The sequence below is a fragment of the Eriocheir sinensis genome, chromosome 32 (genome assembly GCF_024679095.1).
Source record: "Eriocheir sinensis breed Jianghai 21 chromosome 32, ASM2467909v1, whole genome shotgun sequence".
Classification (NCBI taxonomy): domain Eukaryota; kingdom Metazoa; phylum Arthropoda; class Malacostraca; order Decapoda; family Varunidae; genus Eriocheir; species Eriocheir sinensis.
The window spans coordinates 11709300-11736855 of NC_066540.1; the positions used below are offsets into that span (position 1 = coordinate 11709300).

General features: G+C 47.2%; 1 protein-coding gene across 2 annotated transcripts in view; it reads right to left on the reverse strand.

Moving 5' to 3' along the window:
• The window catches only part of LOC127006141 (T-box transcription factor TBX20-like), a 138004-nt gene that overhangs the window by 79685 nt on the left and 30763 nt on the right, over positions 1 to 27556 (reverse strand). For both annotated transcript variants that reach the window (XM_050875674.1, XM_050875673.1), the window contains exon 2: positions 22534 to 22870. In XM_050875674.1, the coding sequence (XP_050731631.1) occupies positions 22534 to 22870 (337 nt within the window). The remainder of the gene's footprint in view (positions 1 to 22533; positions 22871 to 27556) is intronic.

Sequence of the window (27556 nt, forward strand, 5' to 3'; positions counted from 1 at the left end):
CACAGCCTCTTACCCCTCTTCCTCTTTCTCATTTCCCGCGGCCACATCACCCTCCTTTTCCTCCTCTTCTTCCACAGTCTTCTCTTCCTCCGTTTATTCGTGTTCCTTAATGTTGTTGTTTTTTTCTGTTTTCCTCATACAGTTTCGTCATCGCTTCACTTCTTTCCCTTTCTCTGCTTTCCTACAGTTTCGTGCACCTCTTTTCCTCTCGCACGTTTTTCTCTTCCTCCTCCTCCTCCTCCTCCTCCTCCTCCTCCTCTTCCTCCTCCGCCTCGTCACCACGGCTCCAGCGAAGGGTGTCGACAGGAAGTAACTGATACACTCTTTGAGACCGACTATTTGTTTGTTTGAAGGCCGGTTCGGTGTAAGAGGCCATCTCTCTCTCTCTCTCTCTCTCTCTCTCTCTCTCTCTCTCTCTCTCTCTCTCTCTCTCGCTCTCGCTCTCGCTCTCGCTCTCCTCCAGGCTATTCTCCGCTAATCTCCGCCCGGCCATCGCTGCCCAATCTGTTCTGATCAGCCACAATCGACAACAAGACGTTTGACAAATTGACCGACGGACTAATGGCTCTTCGGCTGCTGGACAATTGATTCCGTAAACACTCGACTGGTGGCGGTGATGGTGGCGGTGGTGGTGGTGGTGATGATGGTGGTGATGGTGGTGATGGTGGTGGTGATGGTGGTTGTGGTGGAGGTCTTAGTGGTCGAGGAAAGGTGTATTGTGGACAGTCAGGTGCTCATGGTGAATTAGGGTTTATGTGTAGGATTTAGATTTCTTTCTTTTTTTTTCTTTCCTTTTAGTATTCGTTTGGACTCAGAAGATATTTATTCCTATACGAGCTTATCTTCGTACGTACGTGTGTGTGTGTGTGTGTGTGTGTGTGTGTGTGTGTGTGTGTGTGTAAAAGTGAAATAAATCAGAAGAGAATAGAACAGGAGGAAGATGGAAAAAAAGAAAAATTGAGGAAAAAGAAGAGAAAAAGGGGGAGGAGGGACATAATACAGGAAGACGGAGGAGGAGGAGGAGGAATCAATAAGGATATCGTGAGGAATGAGAACAGGAAGAGGAGGAAGAGGAGGAGGAGGAGGAGGAGGTGGCGGCGTCGGCGGTAGAGAAGAAAGAAGGAAGAGGTGGAAGAAGAAAACACACACACACACACACACACACACACACACACACACACACATGGACGGATACACACGGACACACGGGCGGGGCGTCACACATTGAAGAAGGACAAGCAAATGACCACTTCTCGAGCAGCCTGTGTCCTCCAAGGGGTTATTTGAGCGTCAGTTACCCTTGTCATTATAGGCGCGAGCTCCTCCCCCTCCTCCTCCTCCTCCTCCTCCTCCTCCTCCTCCGTGTCAAACTAAAGTCCCGTACAAAAATGAGCGGGGACGACAAGTGGATGGGAGGCGCTGGCTGTCACTGCTGTCTAATCGGATCGCTAACAAGAAGAAGAAGAGGAAGAAGAAGGAGAAGAGGAAGTCGAAGAAAGAGGAAAGGAAAGGAAAGGAAAAGAAAGGGAAACAGTCAATGGAAGTGATAAAAAACGAGATAAAAACGAGACGAGAAAAGGAAAGAAAAAGCAAAACACGAGAAATGGAGAAAAAAAGAGAAAATAAGAGAGAGAGAGAGAGAGAGAGAGAGAGAGAGAGAGAGAGAGAGAGAGAAAGGAGGACCACCACCAGACTGTTTGGACAAAGTGAAGGGCCCCTCGGAACAGGACTCTCACCTCCATTGACACCCCAACAACGCGACCAGGCGATTAATCACGACCCACAATACCTGAGTTTCCTTCCTGCCGCCGCCGCCCGAGAGAGAGAGAGAGAGAGAGAGAGAGAGAGAGAGAGAGAGAGAGAGAGAGAGAGAGAGAGTAAAAAGAAAGAAGGAAGGAATGAAAAGGAGACAGAAAGAATAAGAAACAAAGAAAAGAGAGAAGGAAAAAACAAAAGGAGAAAAGAAGAAAAAAGAAAGAAAAACCGGAGAGAGAGAGAGAGAGAGAGAGAGAGAGAGAGAGAGAGAGAGAGAGAGAGAGAGAAGGTCTGGGGCACATATATAAATAGACGCCACGAACAATCTATTACAAAACAAGCATTCCTTTGCCCTGATAGATAAAAATAGAGAATGACAGAAAACATCGTGGTGTAGCAAATAAAAATCACGGTTTACATCCTACAGACAGACAGACAGATAGACGGGCAGAGTAGAGTGTTGGTCGGTGTCTCGAGGGGAAAATCACAGCTGCATTGAGACAGACAGAGAGCGAGAGAGATAAACAGAGAGACAAACAGACAGACAATAGGAGTCGTGACGTAACCACAGCGAAAATGACAACGGCGGTGGTAATGTGTCAAGTGCGATTATTGCCTGTTAGCCCTTACACCACCACCACCACCACCACCGCAACCACCACCGCAACCACCACCACCACCAACAACAACAACACAACCACTGTCACCATCACCACGAGTCTACCATCACCTCCACTTCGTCAACATTCAAGACAGACAGACAGACCATCGCGGTGACGTTCCTCCATCCCGTCCCACATGCCACTGTTGCCTTGTTGTGTCTGTCTGTCAGCGGGGTTGTGGTTGTGCGTGTCACCCTGCCTGCTTGCCTGCCTGCCTGCTCGCCATCCTACTTGCCTGTTGCTTCTTCCTCTATTTGTCTCCCTGCCTCTGCCTGCTCGCCTATACCTGTTTGCATCTACCTGCTTTCCTGCTTGGCTTCCCTACCTGTCTTACTTCCTGTCTGTTTGTTAGAATTCCTATAGAGGTTGTCTGCTAAGGAGGTTGATCAATAGGTACAAGATAGATATATAGATTGATAGATTGACGGATGGATAGGCAAATAAATGGGTTAAAAGATACATTTTGTTGATGTAAGACAATATGGTCTTGACAGACAAACGGATGGATAGACAAACAAACAGGTGAACAGATAGACATAGAGGCGGAAAATACATAGAAATACACACACAAACATAAAACAGACAAACTGAAACTAACACAAACAGATAGAAAATAGCAATGGGAAAAGGATGAGACGGGAGAGTGATGGGAAGGTTGAGAGGGAAGGGAGAAGATGAGTAGGGGGGAATAGGGAAGGAGGAAGAGAGGGAGGAGGAGGAAGATGAGAGGTGGGGAGGAAGGGAGGGAGGGAGGAAGATCTGTGGAGTCGTGAAGGGAGGTGTCGGGACCCACACGCCGCCTCTCCACCAATTGGCAGTGAGGGTGATGGATGGGCCCGTAAAAGGCAGCTTATGATTGGCCGTTTCCCATCATTAGCACTTCTTACTCAGGATTTCAAAAGGCTCTTGGCTGATGTGGCTTCAACGACCACGATGACGACCACCACGACGACGACAACGCCCCGACTGCCTTGAAACGACTATACGATGATGCTCTCTCTCTCTCTTTTTCTCTCTCTCTCTCTCTCTCTCTCTCTCTCTCTCTCTCTCTCATATTTGTTATAAAACGACTAAGTGTAAGGGTATTATTTGTTTTTTTGTTCTGCGATTTCTATAAGTAACGAGATACATAATCTTGTGTATATAATTCTTTTCTACAAACGTTCTTTTCCGTATGTCAAAAAGATATGTAATTTTTCTGTCAATATGATTTTTAGCAATAACAATTAGCCTCGTATCTTTCTGTTCACTTTTACAATGGATTCGTAGAACTCTCGACTAATGATAAAGAGAAGCAAGCAGAGGAGATGCAGATGACGATGATGATGAGGAGGAGGAAGAAGAGTAGAAAGTAGTGCATAGGAAGATAAAAAAAAAAGGAAGGGTAAAGGCGAATTATATGTTGCTTGAGGGAAGGCGAGGTGGGTATGGAATGGCTTGTGACGAGGAGGGAGGTAGAGGTGAAAGAACGGGGTGCTGAGAAAAGGGGGAGATTATGATGAAGGGGAAGTGAAAGTGGTGACCGTAGATGATGATGAGTGATAGTGAAGGAGGACTGTTATTGAAGACCTTTATTAGCGGCTGCATAAGATGAAGAGGGAAAAATTAAAGAAAAGAAAGGGCGAAGTTAGGAAAGGGCGGTGACTTCGATGTCTAAAGAATGGATATAAAAACGCAGATAAAGAAAGGAGAGAAGAAGGCAGAGGAAGACGTTAAGAACGTGAAAGAGGGCCGGAAATAAAAGAATGAGGATAGAAAGAATAGAAGGAATGGAAAATAAATAAGGAAGGTAAAAAACTAAACAATTGGAGTGGAAGAGAGGGAAGAAGGAGGAAGAAAAGAAAGAAAGTAACGGTAAAGAAGGGTGAAAGAAGATGGAGGCTTGAAAAGAGAATAAAAAACACAGAAAGCAAAGAGTAAGAAGGAAGAAGGAGGAAAAAAGAAAGTACGGAAAATAAGAATGGAGGAAGGTGGGAGCTTAAAAATAAAACAAAAAAACAAAGAAAAAAAAGAGTAAGAAGAAAAGGAAAGGGAAGGAGGAGGAAGAGCATATTGCATGAAGATAAACAAGAAGAAAACCAGTAAAGGAAAGTCCGCAATGATCAAGGAAACAGGAGTCACGAGTATGGACAAGGCTGGTAGGGTTTGAATAAGAAGAAAACCAGGAAAGGAAACGAAGAAACGATCAGGGGAATAGGAGAGAGAGGAAGAAGAAACATGAGCCAGGAGTATGGACAAGGCTGGTAGGGTTTGAATAAGAAGAAAACCAGGAAAGGAAACGAAGAAACGATCAGGGGAAGAGGAGAGAGAGGAAGAAGAAACATGAGCCACGAGTATGGACAAGGCTGGTAGGGTTTGAATAAAAAGAAAACCAGGAAAGGAAAGTCCGCAATGATCAAGGAAGCAGGGGAGAGAGGAAGAAGAAACAGGAGTCACGAGTATGGACAAGGCTGGTAGGGTTTGAATAAGAAGAAAACCAGGAAAGGAAACGAAGCAACGATCAGGGGAATAGGAGACAGGGGAAGAAGTAGTAGCACGGGTAGGCGAGGCTGGTGTGCCTGATGACTGACGTGCGTGGTTGAGAGGGCTGACTCGGGCAAGGGAAGCTGACATGGGGTAATAGCTGAGTGACACGGGCAATGGGGAGGTGACATGGACACTGGATAAGGGCACGGACACAGGGTAATTGACGCGGGTAAAGGGTAGCTAAGTGACACGGACAGGATGGAATTTACGAAAGGGGGAGAGAGAGAAAGAGACGTAGAAGAGGAGAGGAAGAAGGAAAGAAGGAAGAATGAAAGAAGGAACAAAAGAAGAAAAGAAAAGAGGAAAAAAGGAATGAAGGAAAGAATGAATGTAAGGAGGAAGGAAAGAAAGAAGGTAAGAAGGCGAAAAAGAGAGAGAGAAAGAAAGGAAGGAGCAAATAAATAAGGAAATAAAGGAAAGAAAGAAGGAAAGAAGGAACGAAAGAACGAAAAAACGAAAGAAAGAAAAAAAAAATGAGAGAGAGAGAGAGAGAGAGAGAGAGAGAGAGAGTGTTACATAGCCAGAAGACAGACGAAGGGGTGACGCAGGACGAAGAATGAGCATCGGCATGAATCGATCAGACTTAAAAAAAAAAAAAGTTTAAAAGACACAGCGACCTTCAGAGGCGACGACGTGAGCCAAGAAAAACGACATGACCGGAAGAGGAGGAGGAGGAGGAGGAGGAGGAGGAGGAGGAGGAGGAGAGTAATGAGACAACTGTCAGTCAGAGGCGATGACTGACACGACCACACAGTCAAAGGGGAAGCCACCACCACCATCATCACCATCATCACCATCATCACCATCATCATCACCACCACCTGCATCACCATCACCACCTATACGTTATACTATGCTCCCACAGTGTTTCATAGTGCACTAGTAATTGTAATGGTGGACTGGCTAACTGGTAGTGGTGACTGGTGGTGGTGATGGTTGTGGTGACGGTGGTGGTTGGAATCTATTTTGGTGACAGCTGTGCATGGTGAGTGACGGTGTGATGAGTGGTGTATCTATAGCGTTACACACACACACACACACACACACACACACACACACTCTACTTTGTCATAAGAAGCGCTGAGGATTTTTATGTAAACCGGTAGTGTGTGCGTGTGTGTGTGTGTGTGTGTGTGTGTTTTGTCATTATGAAGACTTGGTTGAAAATACATTGTTGCTTATTTTGAAAGAGAACCTCGCCCCCCCTCCTCCACATTCTTTATCAATCTATCTCTATCTCTATCTATCTATCTATCTCTATCTATCTATCTATCTATCTATCTCTGACATCTTCCCTCAATCTGCTTTCCAATAATTCCAAATGTCCTTTTCTTCTCTACCTCTCTCCTCCTCCTCCTCCTCCTCCTCCTCCTCCTCCTCCTCCTCCTCTTCCTCCTCCTCCACCTCCTTCTCCAAGAAAGGCCCTTTAAGTCTGCCCTGCTCCCCGCGGGCCGCCCGAAGCCCCCAGAGCCGGCGCTTCACACAACAATTTTTTGGAGGCTGTAAACACGTGTACATGTGTGTGTGTGTGTGTGTGTGTGTGTGTGTGTGTGTGTGTGTGTGTGTGTGTGTGTGTGTGTGTGTAAAGGAAGAGAGGTTGTTTACTCTTTTTGTTATTGAATCTTTGTTGTTTTTAGCTTTTGTTGTATTGCTACATAGTCATTGGTATAGTAGTAGCAGTAATAGCAGAAGTAGTAGTAGTAGAAGTAATAGTAGTAGTAGTAGTAGCAGCAGAAACAGTACATTGTAGTAGTGCTTGTTGCTCTTCGTGTCTTACAAATTTGGCTTAGTGTACGTGTTTTGGTTGGCTAATTCGTATGATATATATTTTTTTTTTCTGACAAACAAGGCGTCTTTATTTTCCTTGTTTTACATCTGTCATTTTTGGTGTCCGCGGCGCCTCGTCTTGCCCGGCGTGTTGGCCGCCGATCGCTTCCACAATGAAGTGCGACGGAACACTTATAAATCGCCTCAGCAGCTCACCAAACGCACGCTAATGGAACCTTAAAGACGCTCCTGCTGACCCCCAAACGTGCCTGCCTTAGAAACTGTTGCACACACACACACACACACACACACACACACACGCACACACACACATACACACCTGCCCCAGCTTCCCCGCCCCAGCACCCAGGAGCGCCAGCAGCAGCAACCCAGTCACGTTGTCACCCGCCACCCGTCGGGCGGGCGGCGGCCAAGCACCTCGTCCGCCCTCCCGCCTCAAAGTCTCCTTCCAAACGCCCCACCAGTCGACGGGTCGCTGTCAGAGCCAAAATCGTTATGTCCTTTCTTCTCTCCTTTCCTCCCTCTTCCCGTCCCTTCCCGCACCTCAGTTCCGTGTTCCTCCCGGCCTGCCGCTGCTGCCGCTTGCCTGGGAGAAGGACTCGTCGCGGCAGACAGTAAATAAAGAGTTCATAAACCAGAGCGGCGCCTCGGAGATACCACGCGCGGGGTTGGAGAGTAAAATCGTTACCGGAGCCGCGTCGGAGGGCCGCCAGCGGGCAGCACCGGGAGGGGCCGCCGCCGCCTCCGCCGCCACGCCGCCAAGGCGCCCACGGCGTCCTTTTCCCGTGTAATGTGGCAACACCTTTGGAGCCGCGCGTTGGCTGCTGCGAGGTGCAAGGCGGCCACTCAAGACCAGAAGGTGGAATTTCTCTCTCTCTCTCTCTCTCTCTCTCTCTCTCTCTCTCTCTCTCTCTCTCTCTCTCTCTCTCTCTCTCTCTCTCTCTCTCTCTCTCTCTCTCTCTCTCTCTCTCTCTCTCTCTCTCTCTCTCTCTCTCTCTCTCTCTCTCTCTCTCTCTCTCTCACTCTCTCTCTCTCTCTCTCTCTCTCTCTCTCTCTCTCTCTCTCTCTCTCTCATGGTGCCCTGGGAGGAGGGAGCCGCGGGTTGTAAAGAGTTACTGACATCCTCCAGCTGACACGAGCCTCAAGTCAGTGCTGCCTTCCCTTGGGGCTCAGCTTGCCTCCTCAACTATTCCTCCTCCTCCTCCTCCTCCTCCTTATCCTCTTCTTGCTTCTCTACCTTTTTTTTATCGTGTGTGACATTTCACGCCTCCGCCACCTTGGAACAAGTATTTGCCGGTCAGGGAGCACAGATAAATGAACAACAAGCGGTCAGAGGGTGCGTGTCACATGCTCTAAAGTTGCAGTCAGATAACACTAATTTAAAATGGCCATAATATTCTTAAAACAAGCCATAAATAGTACATTTTAAACAGGCTGCAAACCTTAACTAAACAAACTACGTGTAGAATTATTTCCATTGAACACAAGTTGATAACCCAGGCTCACGATTCCCGGTTACTCTGCTCGCCTGCGTCCTCCCAAGACCCAGGCCATGCATGGGATTAGCCTTAACAACAGAGTCAGGGGCTGTAACGAGGCTTGTCTATCACCAGGTCTTTCTTTACTCTGCCTACGCGGAACATTTGTCTGACTTGACTCCTACAGCGCCTTCCTTGGTGGACATCTTTGTGTTTCTTTGGCGGTGACGGAAACATTTGGCACTTGTGGCAGGATGCGTGATGTTTGCGTGCCGTTTTACCGTCAGAATTAGAAATGAAAGTTGACTGAAGTGTTAACCCGGTAGCTGCGACGGGCCAAATTTGTGCCATGATATTAACCCCAAAAAATATATGATACATAATCTGATCACAAATGCTTTGATATATATTATGAAATGGTTTGTGTGAAGGGTGATTTTTCTCATTTTTCTCGCTTGGAGGGACCATTAAGAAACATGATCCCCGCTGCTGAAAATGCTCAATATGATGTATAGTATAAGCAAGAATGTATGAAGGTTACCGTTTTGCTACACCTTCAGAATACATAGCCATTCATGAAAAGGTTATACAAAAGGTGTTAAAACCGGTCAAGGTGTTAAACATGTGCACTGTACCAGATGAAACAGTTTTACTACACTATTGCAACAGTCACCACCGCTCCTACCACCACCACCACTACCGCCTCCACCACCGCCGCCGCCGCCGCCACGTAAGTTCCCTCGCGCACCCTTCGTCGCTCCCTCCGTGATGCGATATTGATAGTGTGTTCCTCTCTCCGCCTCCCGCTTTCCATTCCGGCTCCCTTCGCCCGGCTCCTTTATGTGCCTGTAATCGTCTCGCGCTGCTTCATCTCCTTCTTCAGCAAGTCCCTTTCCCTCCCCTCCTTTGCTTAGCTTGCCTTCCCCTGCCATGCCTTCCCCTGCCATCCCTTCCCTTGCCATCCCTTCCCTTGCCATCCCTTCCCTTGCCATCCCTTCCCTTGCCATCCCTTCCCTTGCCATCCCTTCCCTTGCCATCTCTTCCCTTGCCATCCCTTCCCTTGCCTTCCCTTCCCTTGCCTTCCCTTCCCTTGCCTTCCCTTCCCTTGCATTGCCTTCTCCTTTGCCTTTCATTCCACTTGCCTTTCCTTTCCCTTCTATCCTTTCCCTTGCCCTCCTGTCCTATCCCTTCGCTTACCTTCCCTTTCCTTTCCTATCCTTTCCCTTACCTTTCCTTCCCTTCATTTCCTACTATCCCTTCCCTTGACTTAACCTGAGCTGCTTTATTTTGCCTTTCCTTCTCTTCCCTGAATTCCCTTACACACAAAGCACATAGATTCACAAACACACACACAGAATAGATGCAAAAACAAACACACACACAGAGATTTACAAACACAGCACACAAAGAAACACACACACACACACACACACACACACACACACACACACACACACACACACACACACACACACGAAACTTACAGATACAGAAACAAACACAAAAACGAACACAGACAGAGAAACACACAAACACACACAGACACACACACACACAACAATAAAAAAAAAACTTGCCCCACATACCCTTTAATGTCTCAACCTCCGCCGCCAGCACCAGCAGCAGGAGCCACAGCAGCAGCGGCGGGCGGTTTCCTTTTCTCTATTTGATTCTCTAATTGCTAATCGGGGCCCAGGTAACGCGGGGCGGCTCAACAACAGGCCTCGACGCTCCCTTCCTCCGCCTATCGCCAGCCTCATCTCCGACCCCACGAGGCGAGATGAGGAAGGCGGGGACGTGTGTGTGTGTGTGTGTGTGTGTGTGTGTGTGTGTGTGTGTGTGTGTGTGTGTGTGTGTGTGTGTACTTCCTCTTTCTCCTTCCAAACCTCCTCCTTCTCCTTGTATGTACCCTTCTTTCCCTCCTCCTTCTCCTCTTCCTCCACCTACATCATCATCATCATCATCGTCTTAATCTTTCATCTTCTCTGTTTCCTTCGTTTACTGGTTATCATAATGTGTCTTACTTCCTTCTCCTCCTCCTCCTCTCATTCAACTCAATTCTTCTTATTATTATTACTATTATTGTGTATTATTATTTTTATTTTTACCATTCTTATTCCTCCCCTTCTCACCTGTAATCTTTCTCAATCACCTGTTCCCCCTCCCCCCCCCCCCCCGTCTTGTCCCCTCTCTCCAGGTGTTGTGGTGTTTGTCATTATCGTGGTTTCGCTAACGTCCCTCTTTATAGAAACAGATTACTTCCTTCGCGTAATTGTTTGTTTCGTCGCTTCCAAGTGCATGTTTGTGTGTGTGTGAGTGTGGTGGTGGTAGGGAGGGGAGGGGGGGGGGTGAGGGGTATGTTTGTGTGTGTGTGTGTGTGTGTGTGTGTGTGTGTGTGTGTGTGTGTGTGTGTGTGTGTGTGTGTGTGTGTGTGTGTGTGTGTGTGTGTTTCTTTGGTCTTTTTTTTCGGTTCGTCTATGTCTTTTTTCCTCTTTGTTTCTTTGCCTCCGTATGTCTTTTTTTTTTACTCTCTCTCTCTCTCTCTCTCTCTCTCTCTCTCTCTCTCTCTCTCTCTCTCTCTCTCTCTCTCAGAGGGGAGAGAGAGAGAGAGAGAGAGAGAGAGAGAGAGAGAGAGAGAGAGAGATAGAAGGCAAAATCTTGAGGACCACCTACGGAGAGAACACCTATTTGTCTGGGGAGTTGAGGATACATACAATTGCAATCGGCGGCGTAATGTGTATGATCAGGCGGACAGAATGTGTTGATGATTGCACCAGTGTAGAATGTTGATGGCTCTTTATTATAGAGTGCGGGGCGAGGGTGGCCCGCCCGGTGATTCACGACGCACAGCCACACCGCCCACCCGCCCACCCCACCCACCCGCCCACCGTCCCACCTCGCCTTAGCTCGGAGCCATGCGCGCGGTGGTGTGGTGGAGTGGGGTCCCGAGGTTAGGTTGAGGTTGGACAGGGTGTGAGGCTGATTGGAGGTGGGAAAAGGTTAGATTCTGGGGTGGAAGTTGAGGAGGATCGGTGTGTGTGTGTGTGTGTGTGTGTGTGTGTGTGTGTGTGTGTGTGTGCGCGCGCGTTAGTGTTTAGCAAGCCAGAGCAGAGACTATGAAGTGGAGGCTTTCTGTACTGTCTGTCTTGGGTAACTATACGATTTATTTCTCTCTCTCGCGCGCGTTCGCATTCCTCCACCTGGCGCCGGGTCTTTTTCTTCTATTTTTATTTGTTGCAGATTAAATGTAAGCTATATATTTTTTTTCTAGCAGCTTTACGTGTGTGGTTGGCATTTGTATATAAAAAAAAATCAATCTTCAGGTTTATAATTCTCTCGTTCTCCTACTCTCGCTCTCGCTCTCTGGCTCTCTTGATCTCGCTTTAGCTCTTGTGGTAATCCATCTTTAAATCGCGCCTTACCTCCCCCCCCCCCCACACACACACCTAGCATCCCTAATCACCAATCATTAATAGACCATATCTTCCTATTTTATGGCCAAGCGTTCCCATCACAACCCTCCCAAGAAACACACACACACACACACACACACATCCTCCTCGGGCCGTACATCACCTCGGATTAATTCCACCCGTAATACTGTTTCGGGCAGGCAAGGAAGGATCGAGGCGAGGGTGTGTGGGTTCGCTCGTGCTACAGGCCGGCAAGGTTTAATATTGTTCCTCCCTCCTCCTCCTCCTTCTCAAACTATGCTGCTTTGTCTTTCCTGCTCACTCAGACCCTTTCTCCTCGCCTCCTCTCATTTTCAGCTTATTTTTCTCTCTCCAAGTCACTTTTTTTCTTTGTTTTTTAATTCACATCCTTTTCTCTCCTACTCCCATTATTTTGTCTTTCCCTCGATTTTTTTTTCCTTTTTCACTCACATTTTAGTCCCCCCATGAATACCTTTTCCTCTCCCACTCACACTTTTCCCTCTCCCACTCATATGCACCTTCCCCTCTCCCTCTCTTCCACACACACACATTTTTAATCCTTTTTTACCTAATTGCATCTTTTCCTCCCCCCATTTCCACCTCTGACACCTCTTCCTCTCCTTCCCTTCACACCTCTTCCTCTCCTCCCTTTTACACCTTCCCTTCTCCTCCCCTTCACACCTTTTCCTCATACACGTAGCGACACATTTCCTCTATCCCACTGATACCTGTACACTCCCTTCTCCCACCCACTTATATAGATGCCTCCCCTCCGCCTTTTCCTCTCCCACTTACCGTTTTCTCTCTCCCCTTCACTAGTCTTGTATTTCGTTATGTTATTTCACTTCAGTTAATAAAGTTTTCGTAGGACCAAGGTTTGTCAATGCTCTTTTTTTCGTTACTCTTCCTTCCCGGCCAAACTTGCCTTGTATGCGTGATATTTCGTTGATGTGTTATTTCTCTCTAAGGTGTTTTGGGGTACATCGATCCTGGTTGGTGAGTTAATGAGTTCGAGGTTATCCAAACGGTAAAAATGTGCTGTGGGAGTTCGATGTCATTCTTGTATAATCTGTTTTCCTTTTTACTCTGTCTTGGAAACTGATCTTGACGACCTATCTTATTTGTTTTCCAGGGTGAGTTCAAGAGCGCCGGCGGGTGGAGGAATGGGGTGGAAAAAGCGGTGTAGTGAGACAGAAGGGGAAAGGTAGTGTGCGCATGCGTGACGGAACGAACAGCTGCACTACGTCCGTGGCCAGGTATTACTTTCACTGTTTTCGTTTTTTTTTTCTCTCTCGCCTGCAATCCGTCATTACGGCGATGATGACCGAGTGAGAAGGATACGAGGGTTGATTTATTTTCCTGCGCCTCTCACACTAATCATCACCAATTGTCTCCTCCTCCTCCTCCTCCTCCTCCTCCTCCTCCCCCTCTACTTCTTCTCCCTCCTCTTCCTACTCCTCTTACTCTTCATCCTTATCCCCCTCCTCTTCCTCCTGTTTCTTTCCCTCACCTCTTTCTGTATACTAAAAAACAACACAACAACTTAAATATAACGCTGAGAAAGATAGATAGACGGATAGATAGGTAGATGTGACTAATTTGAGCCTCACCTTCGTTATCAGCAGGTGAGAACAGGTGACCAGAAGAGTGACGGAAAAGTCTTTAGCAAAAGGAGGAGGAAGAGGATTAGGAGAGACGGTATATAAGAGAACAGGTGACCAAAAGAGTGACGTGACAAGGTGTTCAGCAAAAGGAGGAGGAAGTGGATTAGGAGGGACGGTATATAACAAACCAGTGGAGGTGATGGAACAGATGTGCATGCTTTATTACAGTGGCGGTGGTGGTGATAGGGGTGGAGGTGATGATAGTGGAGCATTTGGGTGGCGGCAGCAGTATAAGAGGTGGTGGAGGTGAGATGTGGTGGTGGTGGTGGTGATAGGGGTGGAGGTGATGATAGTGGAGCATTTGGGTGGCGGCAGCAGTATATGAGGTGGTGGAGGTGGTGATGGTGGTAGTGGTGGCGATGAAAGTAATGAAGAAATATGGCCGGGGGTGCCTGGGAGCTACAATTTGCTAACTCCGAATGGTCAATATTACCAGACGAATTGAATCCCGCCTCGTGATATACGGCAGACGCAGGAGGTGCAAATGTTCGCCCTCGCTGTTTCATTACGGAAAATACATCACGGCGCCAACGAGGGAAAAATACGCGTGAATAAATTGTAAAAGGCAGCGGGAGATTGATTAGCGCTCCGTCCCTCCTCTCGCCCGGCCATTAATACCTCCAATGCCTCTTGTTGAATGGAGGAGGAAGAGCGATCGTGCTGGGCCTCACACGCACACACACACGCACGCACGGACGCACGCACCTTCCTTCTATATCCACTTCTTTCTCTTAACCCTTTTTCCGTTTCTCCTCCCTTCCTTCTCTCCTTCTCCACTTCCGATTTCTTTTTTACTTTTTTTTACAGCAAAGGAGTCACTTCAAGGGCATAAAAAAAAGTAATGAATGTTAAAAAAGAAAACCCCGATACTCACTGCTCCTAAAAAGAGTTCTTTCTATATTTTCTCTTCTTTCTTCCATTCCTTTTTTTCCTTCACTTCTCCACACACCAACGTATTTGTGTGTAATGAGGGGGCTATCTTTTTGTGTGTAAGAGAGAAAATAAACAAAAATAATAGTATGGAAAGTGTTATAATGAAGCATGTAATGTGTTTTTGTTTTGTTTTCTTTTCCTTCTCCTCTTTCTTTCTCACACTTAAAAAAAAACACAGAAGACTTTTACACAACACACACACACACACACACACACACACACACACACACACACACACACACACACACACAGACCTTGGATAATGTTTGGTTGTGTGCCGGACATTGTCACGTCACGTCATGTCTGTCTGTCAGCGTGAGAAACCGTCATCACACACACACACACACACACACACACACACACACACACACACACTGCATGTTGTATATTCTTATGTGCCGATGTGATTAACCTCCTTCGCCCCGCCCGGATATCAAGGTCACGGAGCCAGGTGTGTGTGTGTGTGTGTGTGTGTGTGTGTGTGTGTGTGTGTGTGTGTGTGTGTGTTCAGGTGAGTCCGTCTTATGCTACTTCTTGTCACGGAACTCCACTTACACAAAGATAAATAATAGGTAGATAGATAGATAGAGATAGATAGATAGTTCATCGACATCAGGACATACCGTACATTGGAAATAAAATACGCGTAATAACTAACACTTTAACAGGTAAAAACTGGAGCATTCGTTACCATAATAAAACAACAACACAGATTCAAAATAAAAAAGTATACCAAAACTGAAAACGGTCGAAAGTAACCCCCACACACACACACACAGACACACTACAACATTGCATACATATATCGCGACCATCACCTGTCCTCGCCACTCCTCTCCTCTCCTTTTTCTTCTCCTCTCCTCTCCTCTCGCGCCCTCTGCCCCCGTCGCGCCGTCCGGATACTGGCGAGATGCAGCATGTTATTACGATCCCATTACCGTCTTATTATAACCGGCTTTATTTCCGTCATAATTCACGCCGTAATGGGCCCGCGGTCACGAACAGGAGTGAGTGCATGATGTACTGATTATAAAGGAAAACTCGCCCTGCTTCGGTACCTTCTTTAATTCGCCTCGTTTTCGCTTTTCGCTCTTCCTATGAATGTATGAATCTTCGTACCCACCACCTACCCACCCCAGTGTCTATGTGTGTGTGTGTGTGTGTGTGTGTGTGTGTGTGTGTGTGTGTGTGTGTGTGTGCGTGGTCGAGGGCAGGGTAGAAAAAGGGAAGATTGTATTGCTTGCTCTAATAAAGTGCGAACGTCACTTCCTCGGGTTTTGAGCGACTTTCCGGCTGTCGATTAGACCTCGTGCCTCCGACTGAGAGAGAGAGAGAGAGAGAGAGAGAGAGAGGGAGACAAGAGATAAGAGACAAGAGAATGGTAATCAAGTGAAGGAAACAAAAGCAAGGGGACAGACAGATATGCACGGAGAAAGGGAAAGTAAAGGCTTGGTGAATAGAAAACAGCGGCTGTCTGCTCCTCGCGGCGATGTTAAGCTGTTCACGCTGACAGCCGCCTGACATGATAACTGAAGCTGATGACTGCTGGACATGCACGGGCCGGCACCCACCCACCTACACACCCTCGCACCCCCGCCCACCTGCACACCCACCAACACTTTGCTTCCTGGCCTCCTCGCACGCTTGCTTTATTTTAATTTTTGTTTTCATTCCCTCTAACTCTCAACCATCTACTCACCCACAAACATCTTTTTTCCAATCTAGTTTTTTCCTGATATCTTCCTTTCTTGCTTCCCTCTTTACTTTCTTCCTTCCTTCCTTTGTTCCTTCCTTCCCTCCATCCTTCCCTTCTCCCTTTCTTCCTTAATTTCTTCTTTCTTACCTGCAGCTCACACTCCTTCACCTCCCTCCTCTCCTCTTTCATTCTTTCTATCCCTTCGTTTTCCTTTCCTTCCTCCCTCTCTTCTTTCCTTCCTTCCTTCCTTCAACAGTCTGGAAAGTGGCGACGAAAGGAAAAGGAGGAGGAAGGAAGGAGACACAGTGCAATCTAATCCTCCTCCTCCTCCTCCTCCTCCTCCTCCTCCTCCTCCTCCTCCCAGCTCCCGGTCGTCAGGGGTGAGTCGCTTAGCCATAAATAAAGTGTTTAATTGTCTGTCCTGTGGTGGGAGTCAGAATTTTGTCGGAGCGAGGAAATGGGGGACAAAGAAACTCCTTGTTGTCATTCACCGGATTACCTGCCTCCTCCTCCTCCTCCTCCTCCTCCTCTTCCTCTTGCTCTTCTTCCTCCGTCTTCCTCTTCCTCCAACTCCAGCTCCTTGTACTTTCTCTTTCTCTTCCTTTTCCATGTCCTTCTCTTCTTAATTCTTGTCTTTTCTTCATTTATTTACAGGCTCTCCTCTTCCTCTTCTTTCTCCTCTTCCTCTTCTTTCTCCTCTTCCTCTTCTTTCTCCTCTTCCTCCTCCTTCTCCGTTTATTAGTGTTTTTATTTTATTTTTTGTTGACATTCTATTTTGTTATCATTGCCTTTTTCTCTTTCTATCCTGCATATCACCACCACCACCACCACCACCACCACCACCGTCGCCCCCACCACCCTGCCAACCACAAGAGGACCCTCGACACCCACTTACCACACCCTTCCAACACCAACCTCTATCAATACTCCTTTTCCTACTCCTCCTCCTCCTCCTCCTCCTCCTCTACATCCTCCTTCAATACCAAGGTGCCGCCGGGAACACCACACTACTCCACACGCAAACACCACCACCTCCACCACCACTACCACTACCTCCTCCTCCTCCTCCTCCTCCGCAAGATTACAAGGCTTCTGGAGGCGTTAATATAGATCCCGTAATTGGCTCAGAACACCTGGTTGGCCTCCTCATCCTCCTCCTCCTCCTCCTTCTCCTCTTCCTCCTCCTCCATTGTTTTTTACTCTTCCACCCCTTTGGTTTGTGACTCTCGACCCTGGAACACACACACACACACACACACACACACACACACACACACACACACACACACACACACGCCCGGCACGGAAGCACAGGCAAGTCTTTGATCTCGGCACTGTTCGCTGTCACCTGCAATCACCACCTCGTTTTTGCTATGTATCACCACCACCACCACCACCACCACCACCACCACCACCACTTCCACCATCACAAAATTACATCCCTTCACTACCTTAATTCTCTTTCCCGTCCATACGCATATTTTTTTCCTCCACCTCCTCTTCCTCTTCGTCCTCCTTTCTCCCCTTTTCTCTCCTTCTCCAGTTCCTCTTCTTCCTTTCCTTCTTTTCCCTTCTCTGTTTTTCCTTCCATTCCCCTCCTCTCCTTCACTTCTCCCGTATCTATCCTTCCCTATCCCTTCCCTCCCCTCTTCCTTCCTTCCTTCGTTTCCTTCTACTACTTCCCTCCCTTCTCTACTTTCCTCCTATTCCCATTCCTTGTTTTTCCTCTCTCCCTTCCTCCCTTCTTTCTTCTCCCTTTCAACGTTGCTACCCATCTCATCACGTCTCTTAATCACACCCTCCCCTCTTACCTCCTCGCTCCCCACTCCCCTTTCACCCCTCAGTATCCCCGCCTCTCCCCCTCCCTCCCCCAGTCGCTCTCCCCTCGCCAACAATCGCATTTTCACAATCTCATTACCGTAAAAGAGCAGACTAAGCAACAAGGCCATTTAACCCCAGCAACATGTCCATTATCGCTTAACTGCCAATTAGGGACGATAGGACACTAGTAACGGGGGGTGGGGGGGTGGGAGGGAGGAGGAGGAGGAGGGGGAGGGGGAGAAGAAGGAGGAGGAGGGGATGTGATATTGTTTATGTGGATATTGGAGATGGAGGAGGAGGAGGAAATGTAGAAAAATTAATAGAGGATAATATGAATAAGATTGAAAGAAGACAACAACAACACGCCTCTTCCTCCTCTTCCTCCTCCTCCTCTTCCTCGTCTTCCTCCTCCACTTCGTCGTCCATTTCTACCTCGTCTTCCTATCTCTCCTCCTCCACCTTTTCATCTCTTTCTTACTTTTCAATTCCCCTTCCATCTCTACCCTTCCTCCTCCACCTCCTCCTCCTTCTCTTCTTTGTCTTCCTCCTCCACTTAGTCGTCCATTTCTTCCTCGTCCTCCTATTTCTCCTCCTGTTTTTATTCCTTTTCTATCTCCCTTCCAACTCTACCCTTCCTCCTCCTCCTCCTCCTCCTCCTCCTCCTCCTCCACCTCCTCCACCAGCGCGCCGGGGTCGAGGCGTGAAAGGGGTGATAATTCTCCACCATTCTCCACCTCGTCCACCCTCGCGCGCCATCCGTCTCCCTCGCCCGGCCGTAAGTCGCGTAATGCGTATGATTCTCGCGTGATGAAAGGCCCGTGAGTGGCGGAGACGCGCGCCCATTACGTCTGTGTGTGTGTGTGTGTGTGTGTGTGTGTGTGTGTGTGTGTGTTTCAGTTTGTCTTGATGCGTTTTTTTTGGGGGGGGGAGTATGTTTATGATTGTAATGGTATAGTGGTGGTAGTAGTAGTTGTAGTAGTAGTGGTAGTAGTAGGAGTAGTAGTAGTAGAAGTAGTAGTAGTTGTTGTTGTTGTTGTTGTTGTTGTTGTTGTTTTTCTCGTTGCTGTTTTTTTGTGTAGTTATGATGTAATGAAATGTATAGTTTTATTACACACACACACACACACACACACACACACACACACACTCTATCTAACACCCTCTAACCTCCCCTCTCTTCCCTTCCCTCCCCTTCCCTTCCCTTCCCCTCCCTTCTCTTCGTTCCGGAACACGAAGCCTTTGTGAACCTTCCCTGGGGACACGAGAGAGAGAGAGAGAGAGAGAGAGAGAGAGAGAGAGAGAGAGAGAATATAACAGAGGGGAAGGCGTTGATGATGTCTCCCTCCTCCCCTCAACACAACACAACACGTAAACATCACAGCAAGACCATCCAGCTGACCCTTACATGCCCCCACCCCCTGGAAGCCCCCCTGACCCCCCTCGATGACCTACTGCTTTGCCTACCGTCACGCCTCCAGCTGGTGACCCCATGAGCCTAAACTCCCGGCGAGGGGTCACGTAAGGTCCCGCCCGGTCCGTCTGTTGTTCATTGGTTATTCTCCCTTCTCTTCTTCATCTCCCTTTCTCCTCCTCTTCATATCACAGTTCATATCCTCGCTCTTCCCTCCCTTCACCTCCTTCCTCCCTGCCCCCTAACCCCTATGTACTCTCTCCATCCCTCCCTTTCACCCCACTCCCTCCTCCCTGCCCCCTCATCCCTACTCCCCCGTCCCTCCCCCCATACTCCCTTTCCCTCCTTACCTCCTCCCTCCTTCTCCTTCTCCCCCGCCTCCTCCCCTTCCCGATCGCCGTCTGTCTGCCACAAGCGAGCCTTATTGACGCCCCTTTGACGGAACATTTGCCTCCGCGGCGTCGGTGACAAGTGGAACAGTCGACCGTGATTAGCTCGTTGTGTTGTTATGGGAGGCGGGGAGGGAGGGAGAAGGGGGGTGGAGGGGGGAATGGTGTTGGGGAAGTGTGTGTGTGTGTGTGTGTGTGTGTGTGTGTGTGTGTGTGTGTGTGTCATAGAAGTCAGTGGGTGCATTCCCCTTTGTCTAACTCCTCATCCATCTATCTGTCTATTCCTTCGTCCGTCTATCTGTCTTTCTATCTATCTATTTATCAAGCTCTCAATCATTTTTTTTCTCATCTCCACATCTTCCCCTCACAACATCACGAACCCTCCCCTCATGATATACTACTCCTGTCCCCTCTTTCTCCCTTCCCTTCCTCCCCTTCCCCTCTCTCCTCCTCCACCTCCTTTTACCTCCATCCTCCCTTCATTTAAAGCTACTTGCGTCCTCTTTTTCTCCCTTAACTAGCCGAACCTCTCCTCCCTTCCCCTCCTCCCCATCACTTCCTCCCTCTTCGCTCCCCTCTTCTATTCCCCTTTTACCTCCATCCTCCCTCTTCGCTCAACCTCCCTTCATTTAAAGCTACTTGCTTCCTCTCTTTCTCCCTTAACTAGCCGAACCTCTCCTCCCTTCCTTTCCTCCTCATCACTTCCTCCCCTTCCCCTCTCTCCTCCTCCTCATTTTACCTCCATTTTCCCTCTTTGCTCAACCTCCCTTCATTTAAAGCTACTTGCGTCCTCTCTTTCTCCCTTAACTAGCCGAACCTCTCCTCCCTTCCCTTCCTCCCCATCACTTCCTCCCTCTTCTCTCCCCTCTTCTATTCCCCTTTTCCCTCTTTTCCCTATTCTGCACCATACTGCCTCCTCCCTCCCTCTGTCTTCCCTTCTCCCCTCTCCCCACCCGCCAGCTGTCCACCTCTCTCCCCTCGCTCCCCCGCCCCCCCGAGGACAGATGAGGGCACTGACGGGTCCCCTCTTCTCCCCTTCAATGCGCTGTGTCTCCCGCGCGTGAAAATCAAATTAGATAACCATAAAATTGTAAAGGAGAATTTAACAGGCGGGTGTAACTGGTGTTGGGGGGAGAGAGAGAGAGAGAGAGAGAGAGAGAGAGAGAGAGAGAGGAAGGAAAGGGATGCGGAAGGGGATGAAGTGTTTATGTGACTCCCATTTGTCGCTTTTATCTTCATAATGGCGGATTAATCCATTTGGGCGCTTCCTCGCTGCCGCCGGACTCACCACCACCACCACACCACCACTTTCACAACCACACCACCACCACCACCACCACAGCAACATCGCCTTATCCCACTTCATATCACCACCTACGCCGCAGCCACCACTACCACCACACCACTACTATCACGACCACCACCACTACCACCACCCCCACCACTATCACCACCACACCACCACCACGATCACCACCACCACCACACCACCACTTTCACGAAAGCACACACACACACACACACACACACACACACACACACCACACACATACGACGCGCGTCCTCTCACCTGTGTACACATAAAATTAATTAACCTGAAAAAGGATCTGGGAAAGTGAGGAGAGAGAGAGAGAGAGAGAGAGAGAGAGAGAGAGAGAGAGAGAGAATAAAGACTACATTTTGACCATACCACACACGATAACTTGCACACCCATACTCCTTATCAAACTCAACAGGCTTTCGAAAACGCGAAGATTAGGGCGTGTTATTTGTTCTATATGTGATCTTGAGTACCGTAACTTGATACCCCAACCAATCAATCAGCCAGCCCATCCCACCCACCTGCCACCATCCCCACTGTAAGATTCGCTACACCTCTAGAAATACAACAGGCTCACTTGCTCGACACAGAAGAGGAGACAAAAACGAAAAGCAGTGTGAAAAAAATAGTAGAAATAGTAGTAAAAATAGTAGAAATAGTAGTAAAAATAGTAGAAATAGTAAAAATAGTAGAAATAGTAGAAATAGTAGTAAAAATAGTAGAAATAGTAGTAAAAATAGTAGAAATAGTAGTAAAAATAGTAGAAATAGTAGTAAAAATAGTAGAAATAGTAGAAATAGTAGAAATAGTAGAAAAAAATCTATAAAAGAACTGCCATGCGTAACGATGTAAAGGAAAAATGGACGTTAGTTGTCATTTCGTCCATAGTACTGAGAGCCACGCGCCGTTAGTGAACGAAGAGGCATTAACAACAGGAGTCATGAAAAGAGGTACATGGAAGAAGATATGAAAGAAAAGGACCGTTGAAGGACATGTGGAAAGATATGAGGGAAAATGATCATCTTAGAACCTCACCTCTGTAAATTTTTCTCGCTGTTTTCTGTCTCCAGTGTGATAAGAACCGAAATCAGAAGATATGCTATTTAAAATCATGGACTAACGAAATCAGAGATACATGCTCATAAGAGAAGATGGCGCCACTATAAACACTTGCCTGCGCCATGAAGGGCTGGGGCCGACTACCATCCAGGCCCCTCAAGCAAGCCTACCGGCGCTAAAAGGCGTAGACGTAAAAAAAAAAAAAATAATAAATAAAATAAAACAAAGAAAGCGTGGATAATGATAAAACATTCAGACACTTGAAAAGAAAATCATGAAAGCAACTTACCTCCAGTTGACCTTCCCATATGAGACCAAGAAGTACAAAACTATAGTGATGGAAGGAGCATTAACCAGAGTAATCAGAGCAGCGTTGCCAAAGTATCGTACTCAGCGCATTGCATTTTTGTAGTTTCTGACTGATAACTATACCCAAAAAAAACGAAACTCATCAATATTTAACAGTTTTAACGCTAACTTTAATTTCCTATCGTTATTTCTGTGGTTACGACAGTCTTGGAGCCTAAAAATGATAAATGGAATGTTCAGTGTACGACAATTTGGCAACGTTGAATCAGAGTCACTTGAGTACTCACCGGCCCGTCTTGGTAATGATCATCTCGGTGCCCAACTCGAAGAACTTCTCCCACAGCTCCTTCGTCTCCAAGTGGCAGTCGACGGTCTCCAGCTCGGGACAGTTACCCTTCGACTTCATCTCCAACTTGCTGGCTTTGCTCTCTTTGTGGGAGGAGGGGGAGTCGGAGGAGGTGGATTCAGGACTCTTGGAGCACGGCCTGTCGAGGGGGTCCTTTGTGCTGTCCACGTCACAGTCCTCCTTGTCGGACACCACGTCGATGTCAATGTCCTCCGTCTCGATGTCCCCGCCGTCGTCCAGCTCATCCTCGGACTTGATGCTGGTCTCCGGGAGCTTTTCTGTGGAGGAGGAGGAGAATGTGTGGTTAGGTGTCGTTTGAAGGAGAGATAGGACGAGTGGTTAAGATGCGTGTGTGTGTGTGTGTGTGTGTGTGTGTGTGTGTGTGTGTGTGTGTGTGTGTGTGTGTGTGTGTCCCGGTTTCCCTGATTGTCGTACTCATACCATAGTATTTACCGGTTTCTGAAGCCTAACTATTCCCAAGAAACATCAGGATCTAACTCTTTTAACGATAACTATAAATGAGTTTCGTTATTGGAGCCCAGAAAACAGTTTAGGGGTAGGAAGTCGGGAAATATAATCGGCTGAGTACGACAGTCTGGCAACGTTGGACTGTGTGTGTGTGTGTGTGTGTGTGTGTGTGTGTGTGTGTGTGTGTGTGTGTTGTACCTTGAAAAAAAAGTTGGAACGTGGGTAGTGCGTTGCCAGGAATGATGGTTCATATTTTATCGAATTATTATTATTATTATTATTATTTTTTTTTTTTTGCGTCGCGCAGAAATTAATAAACTGAGTCCGTTTTTCCGCATTGTATTTATCCAAAGCTGGGATAAGAGTCCATTTCCAATCCATAACGAGTGCACACACCAAGAAATGAAAGCCTCTTATTGTAGGAATGGATCAAGACTCATGCAGGTAACTCTGATGCTTTCCTTACAGTCTTTATGTGTTTCCTTATTACGTTGCGATTAATCATATTGTACACCAACCAGGAGCAACTTGACGTTCTCTGAGTTAAAGACTAAATAACGTATCCAAGAACAACAACGACAACAATAACAACGACAACAACAAAAGCAACAACAAAATCATCAACAATAACAAAAACAACAAAAACAAAAACGGAAACAAAAACAGCAACAGCCAACCACCAAACAGGAGAGGAAAAAAAAAAAAGTGTAGCAAAAATGAAGGAAAAATCGCGCTTTACCTCTCTCCCTCTCCCTTTGCCTTCCCTCATGCAACTCTTTACCGCTGAATACACGCGAGGGGGCGGTGCTCCCTCCTTATTACCCCCTCCCCCCCTCCCCCCTCCCCTTCCCTCCCTCCTCCTCTCTCCGTCTCCGTCATCACGTTCCCAGCTTTGTCATCTTGCACTGATCTCTTGGGCACATGATTACACGCCGTGGAGCCTTCCTCGTGGTGGTTGTGGTGGGGGGTGGGGGGGATGGTGGTGATGCGGAGGGGGGTGATGCGGGGAGGGGGGGGTGTGTAGTCATAAGTTGTTGCGTCTCATCGTGTGTGTGTGTGTGTGTGTGTGTGTGTGTGTGTGTGTGTGTGTGTGTATGCTCTTATTTTATCTGTATCTGCTTCTATGCCTGTCTGTCTGTCTATCTCTTTTATCTCTCTTTATCTATCTATCTATCTACGCATCTCACAGCCACACCCACTCCCACTTGCCTCGCCCTCAACACACGCACAACCCCCTACCCCCCACACACACACACACACCTCCCCCCCCCAATGACCCCTTGCCAGTTCAGCCCATCAGCCCGGCAGTCACCAAGGCGCCGAACATCACCCCCAGCACACACGACGCATCGCCCACTTCCTCCCGCAGCGCACAGGCGGCAATCTGCATACATTAACAGCGATTTGAAGCATTTTTCCTCCATCATTAAGAGCACTTATCGCGGTCAATCAGGCGGAAAGAACCCAAAATATACAGCGGCCGAGTTGATGAATGCGCATTAAGAGAGACGCCTCCTAATCACTCGTAACTTAATTTTCTGGAAGCAGGCACCCATAGTAATAAGGTGGTGGGGGAATGGAATAGACTCAGCAATCACATAGTTAGTGCAGGGACGATAGCTTGTTTTAAGACTGGATAGGATAGTGGACGAGGGGACTATGTTCTTATATTCAAATCGCTGGAAGTTGTGGTAAGTGAAAAGGAAAAACATGTGTCTGCCTCAACGTAACTGTTTAACGCGTGACAGGAAGGCAGGTGAGGCTAGGGACAGGTGTGTGATTTGGGTGTTCAGGTGACTGACTCCCTCCCCTTCCCCCCACCTCTCCTCCTAATGCACTCCTGCTCCCGAGGTGATCAGCAGGTGTTCCTTGCCAAAGAGGTGTGCTTCGTGGGACTCGCCTGCTTGCTTAAAACGTGTGGGGAAAAAAAACTAGAGAAAATGTAATGTTTGTTGTTCACAGAGAGAGAGAGAGAGAGAGAGAGAGAGAGAGAGAGAGAGAGAAAGGACAGGCAGACAGACAGACAGACGGATATCCAGAACTACTCACTCCCCTTCCTAATCCTCACTCCAACAATATTATTCTTCTCTGGTTGCTTTTCAAATATCCGCAAGACACAAAGAAATACAAAAAGGAAACACAGCGCTATGAAAGAACAAGAAGCAAACGAAAATTATGGCCCTGAAATGAAAGCACTAAAGCAGCTGACGAAGTTCTTGAAAATAGTTCTTCCCAATATTTTGTGTAATGAAGTCGAAGAAATGTCAGACGGTTTGACGTTCCACAATTTACCGTTTTTTTCTTTAACACTTGTATCTGCTTATGGTTTACATTTTTTTTTTAGGAATTATAAGTGAATATTAGGATGTTGTGTTGATTTTTGCACTTAACTCGAAGATAAGAAAAAAAAAAGATTAGTAGCACTAGTAACAAAATAAGGATCCAGCAACAGCAGAAACAAGCAATATCAGCAGTTACAATAATAATGATAATAGTAATAATAATAATAATAATAATAATAATAATAATAATAATAATAATAATAATAATAATAATAATAATAATAATAATAATAATAATAATAATAATAATAATAATAATAATAATGATAATAATTACTACTATCTCGACCACCACCGCTACCACCTCATCCTTATTCCACCTTTTCCTCCCTCCCCCTCCCCCCCCCGGCAAGGTGTGGTGGGGGGCTCTTCAGTGCCTCCCCCTTCCCCCCCCACACACTCGCGCCACACCTGCCCGCCGCGCCGCCCACACACACACACACACACACACACACACACACACACACACACAGGTAGCAGCGTTGTTCACAGCCGCCGCAGGCATAAATAATGGAACGCTAATTGTTTTAATGGAATTGAGTGGTTTAAGTTTAAGGGATTTGTATGGAATTATTTAAGCTGAAAAAATATAAATAATTTGCATTGTTATTCCGCGGCGGTAGAGATTTTGCGTGAATTTCACACCGCGAGCTTGCTTGTTGCGTTTAAAGGTATGTGTTGTTGTTGTTGTTGTTGTTGTTGACTGTCGTAATTGTTGTTGTTTGTGATAGCACTTTACATTCGGCCTTGCATGCGTCTGATAAGCAATAATCACATCAGCAGTATAAATAGAAGTAGTAGTAGTAGTAGCAGTAGTAGTAGTAGTAGTAGTAGTAGAAGAAGTAAAGAAGAAATGATAGCTGTTTTCGTTGTTGTATTAGTAGTAGTAACAGTAGAAACAATCACAGGAAGAGTATATAATCAACAGCAGAAATATTCACACAAGTATAACAAGTATTTTTTATGAACTTTTTTTGTCCTCTGCAGCGCGTTTACAACTTCCTCCCCGCGCTGACCACGGACTCCCTCGGCCGCCTCATCATTCCACTTCACACCCCCAAATCATCAGGTTCTGTCGCCTCGTCCACACCTCTCAGCCCCACAGTCCCCACCATTTTCATCCCATTACACCTCATTCCCACCCTCTCCCGCACGCCTCGCCTCTCCAAACACCCCAAAACACCGCTCGTCCTCACCTCCTTCCCTGCATCGCCACCTCCAATCACACCGTCCATTCCTCCACATTACGATTCTGTTACAAGTACTATTACACCTCGTTTCCCTCTTCTTATACCTTGTCCTCCTTGTAATATTCCAACTTCTGTATGTCTCAACTTCTCTGCGTCGCCGCCTCCAATCACACCCTTCTTGGCGCCGCGTTATGAGTCTGTTACATATGGTATTACACCTCCTTTCCCTTGTAATATTCCGCCGCCTCCTGTGTCTCACCTCCTTCCCTGCATTAACACCTCCAGTCACACTATTTTTACGAACATTAGATTTCTGTTGCATGTTTTTACTACGCCTCTATTGCACTCTCTCTCCCTCTTACTCCTCGTGCACGCCATAACCCCGAGACCCATCATCAGCACCTCCAATCACACACCATTTTGCACCATTGTATGCGATTTACATTTCCTCATACGAAGTAAGCTCATTTTATTGCTTTTCTTTTATTGTATTTCCGCCTTCCTACGACTTGAACACTTGCAGGACGTTAACGGAATAAAATCTGGAGCGACGGTTTTTCAGTTTTTTGTCAGACGTTAGCAAAACAAAATCTAATGTAACCGTTCTTTTTTTTATAATCTCGTTTTTTCTTTCAATAAGGGAGATTCAGATAACAGGCTTTTATTTAACTTTTGGTCCCACTCACCCTAATGTCCACCAAGCTCTAACTTTCTCAACACTGCTACGTCTGTTTCACCTTCTACCATGCATGCCTCAGCTCCTCCACACACACCCTCATGCACCACAGCACATCACATCCCCGCACAAACACCTCACCACCATGACACCCGCACCACCGCCACACCATAGCAAGACACAGCACCCATCAGGCTAAACCCACAAAACCCTTTACACCACATGCTCCTGCCTACACACCGAGCAATATTTTTAGCCATTCTTCATCTCCAGTTCGATGTCTCCAGG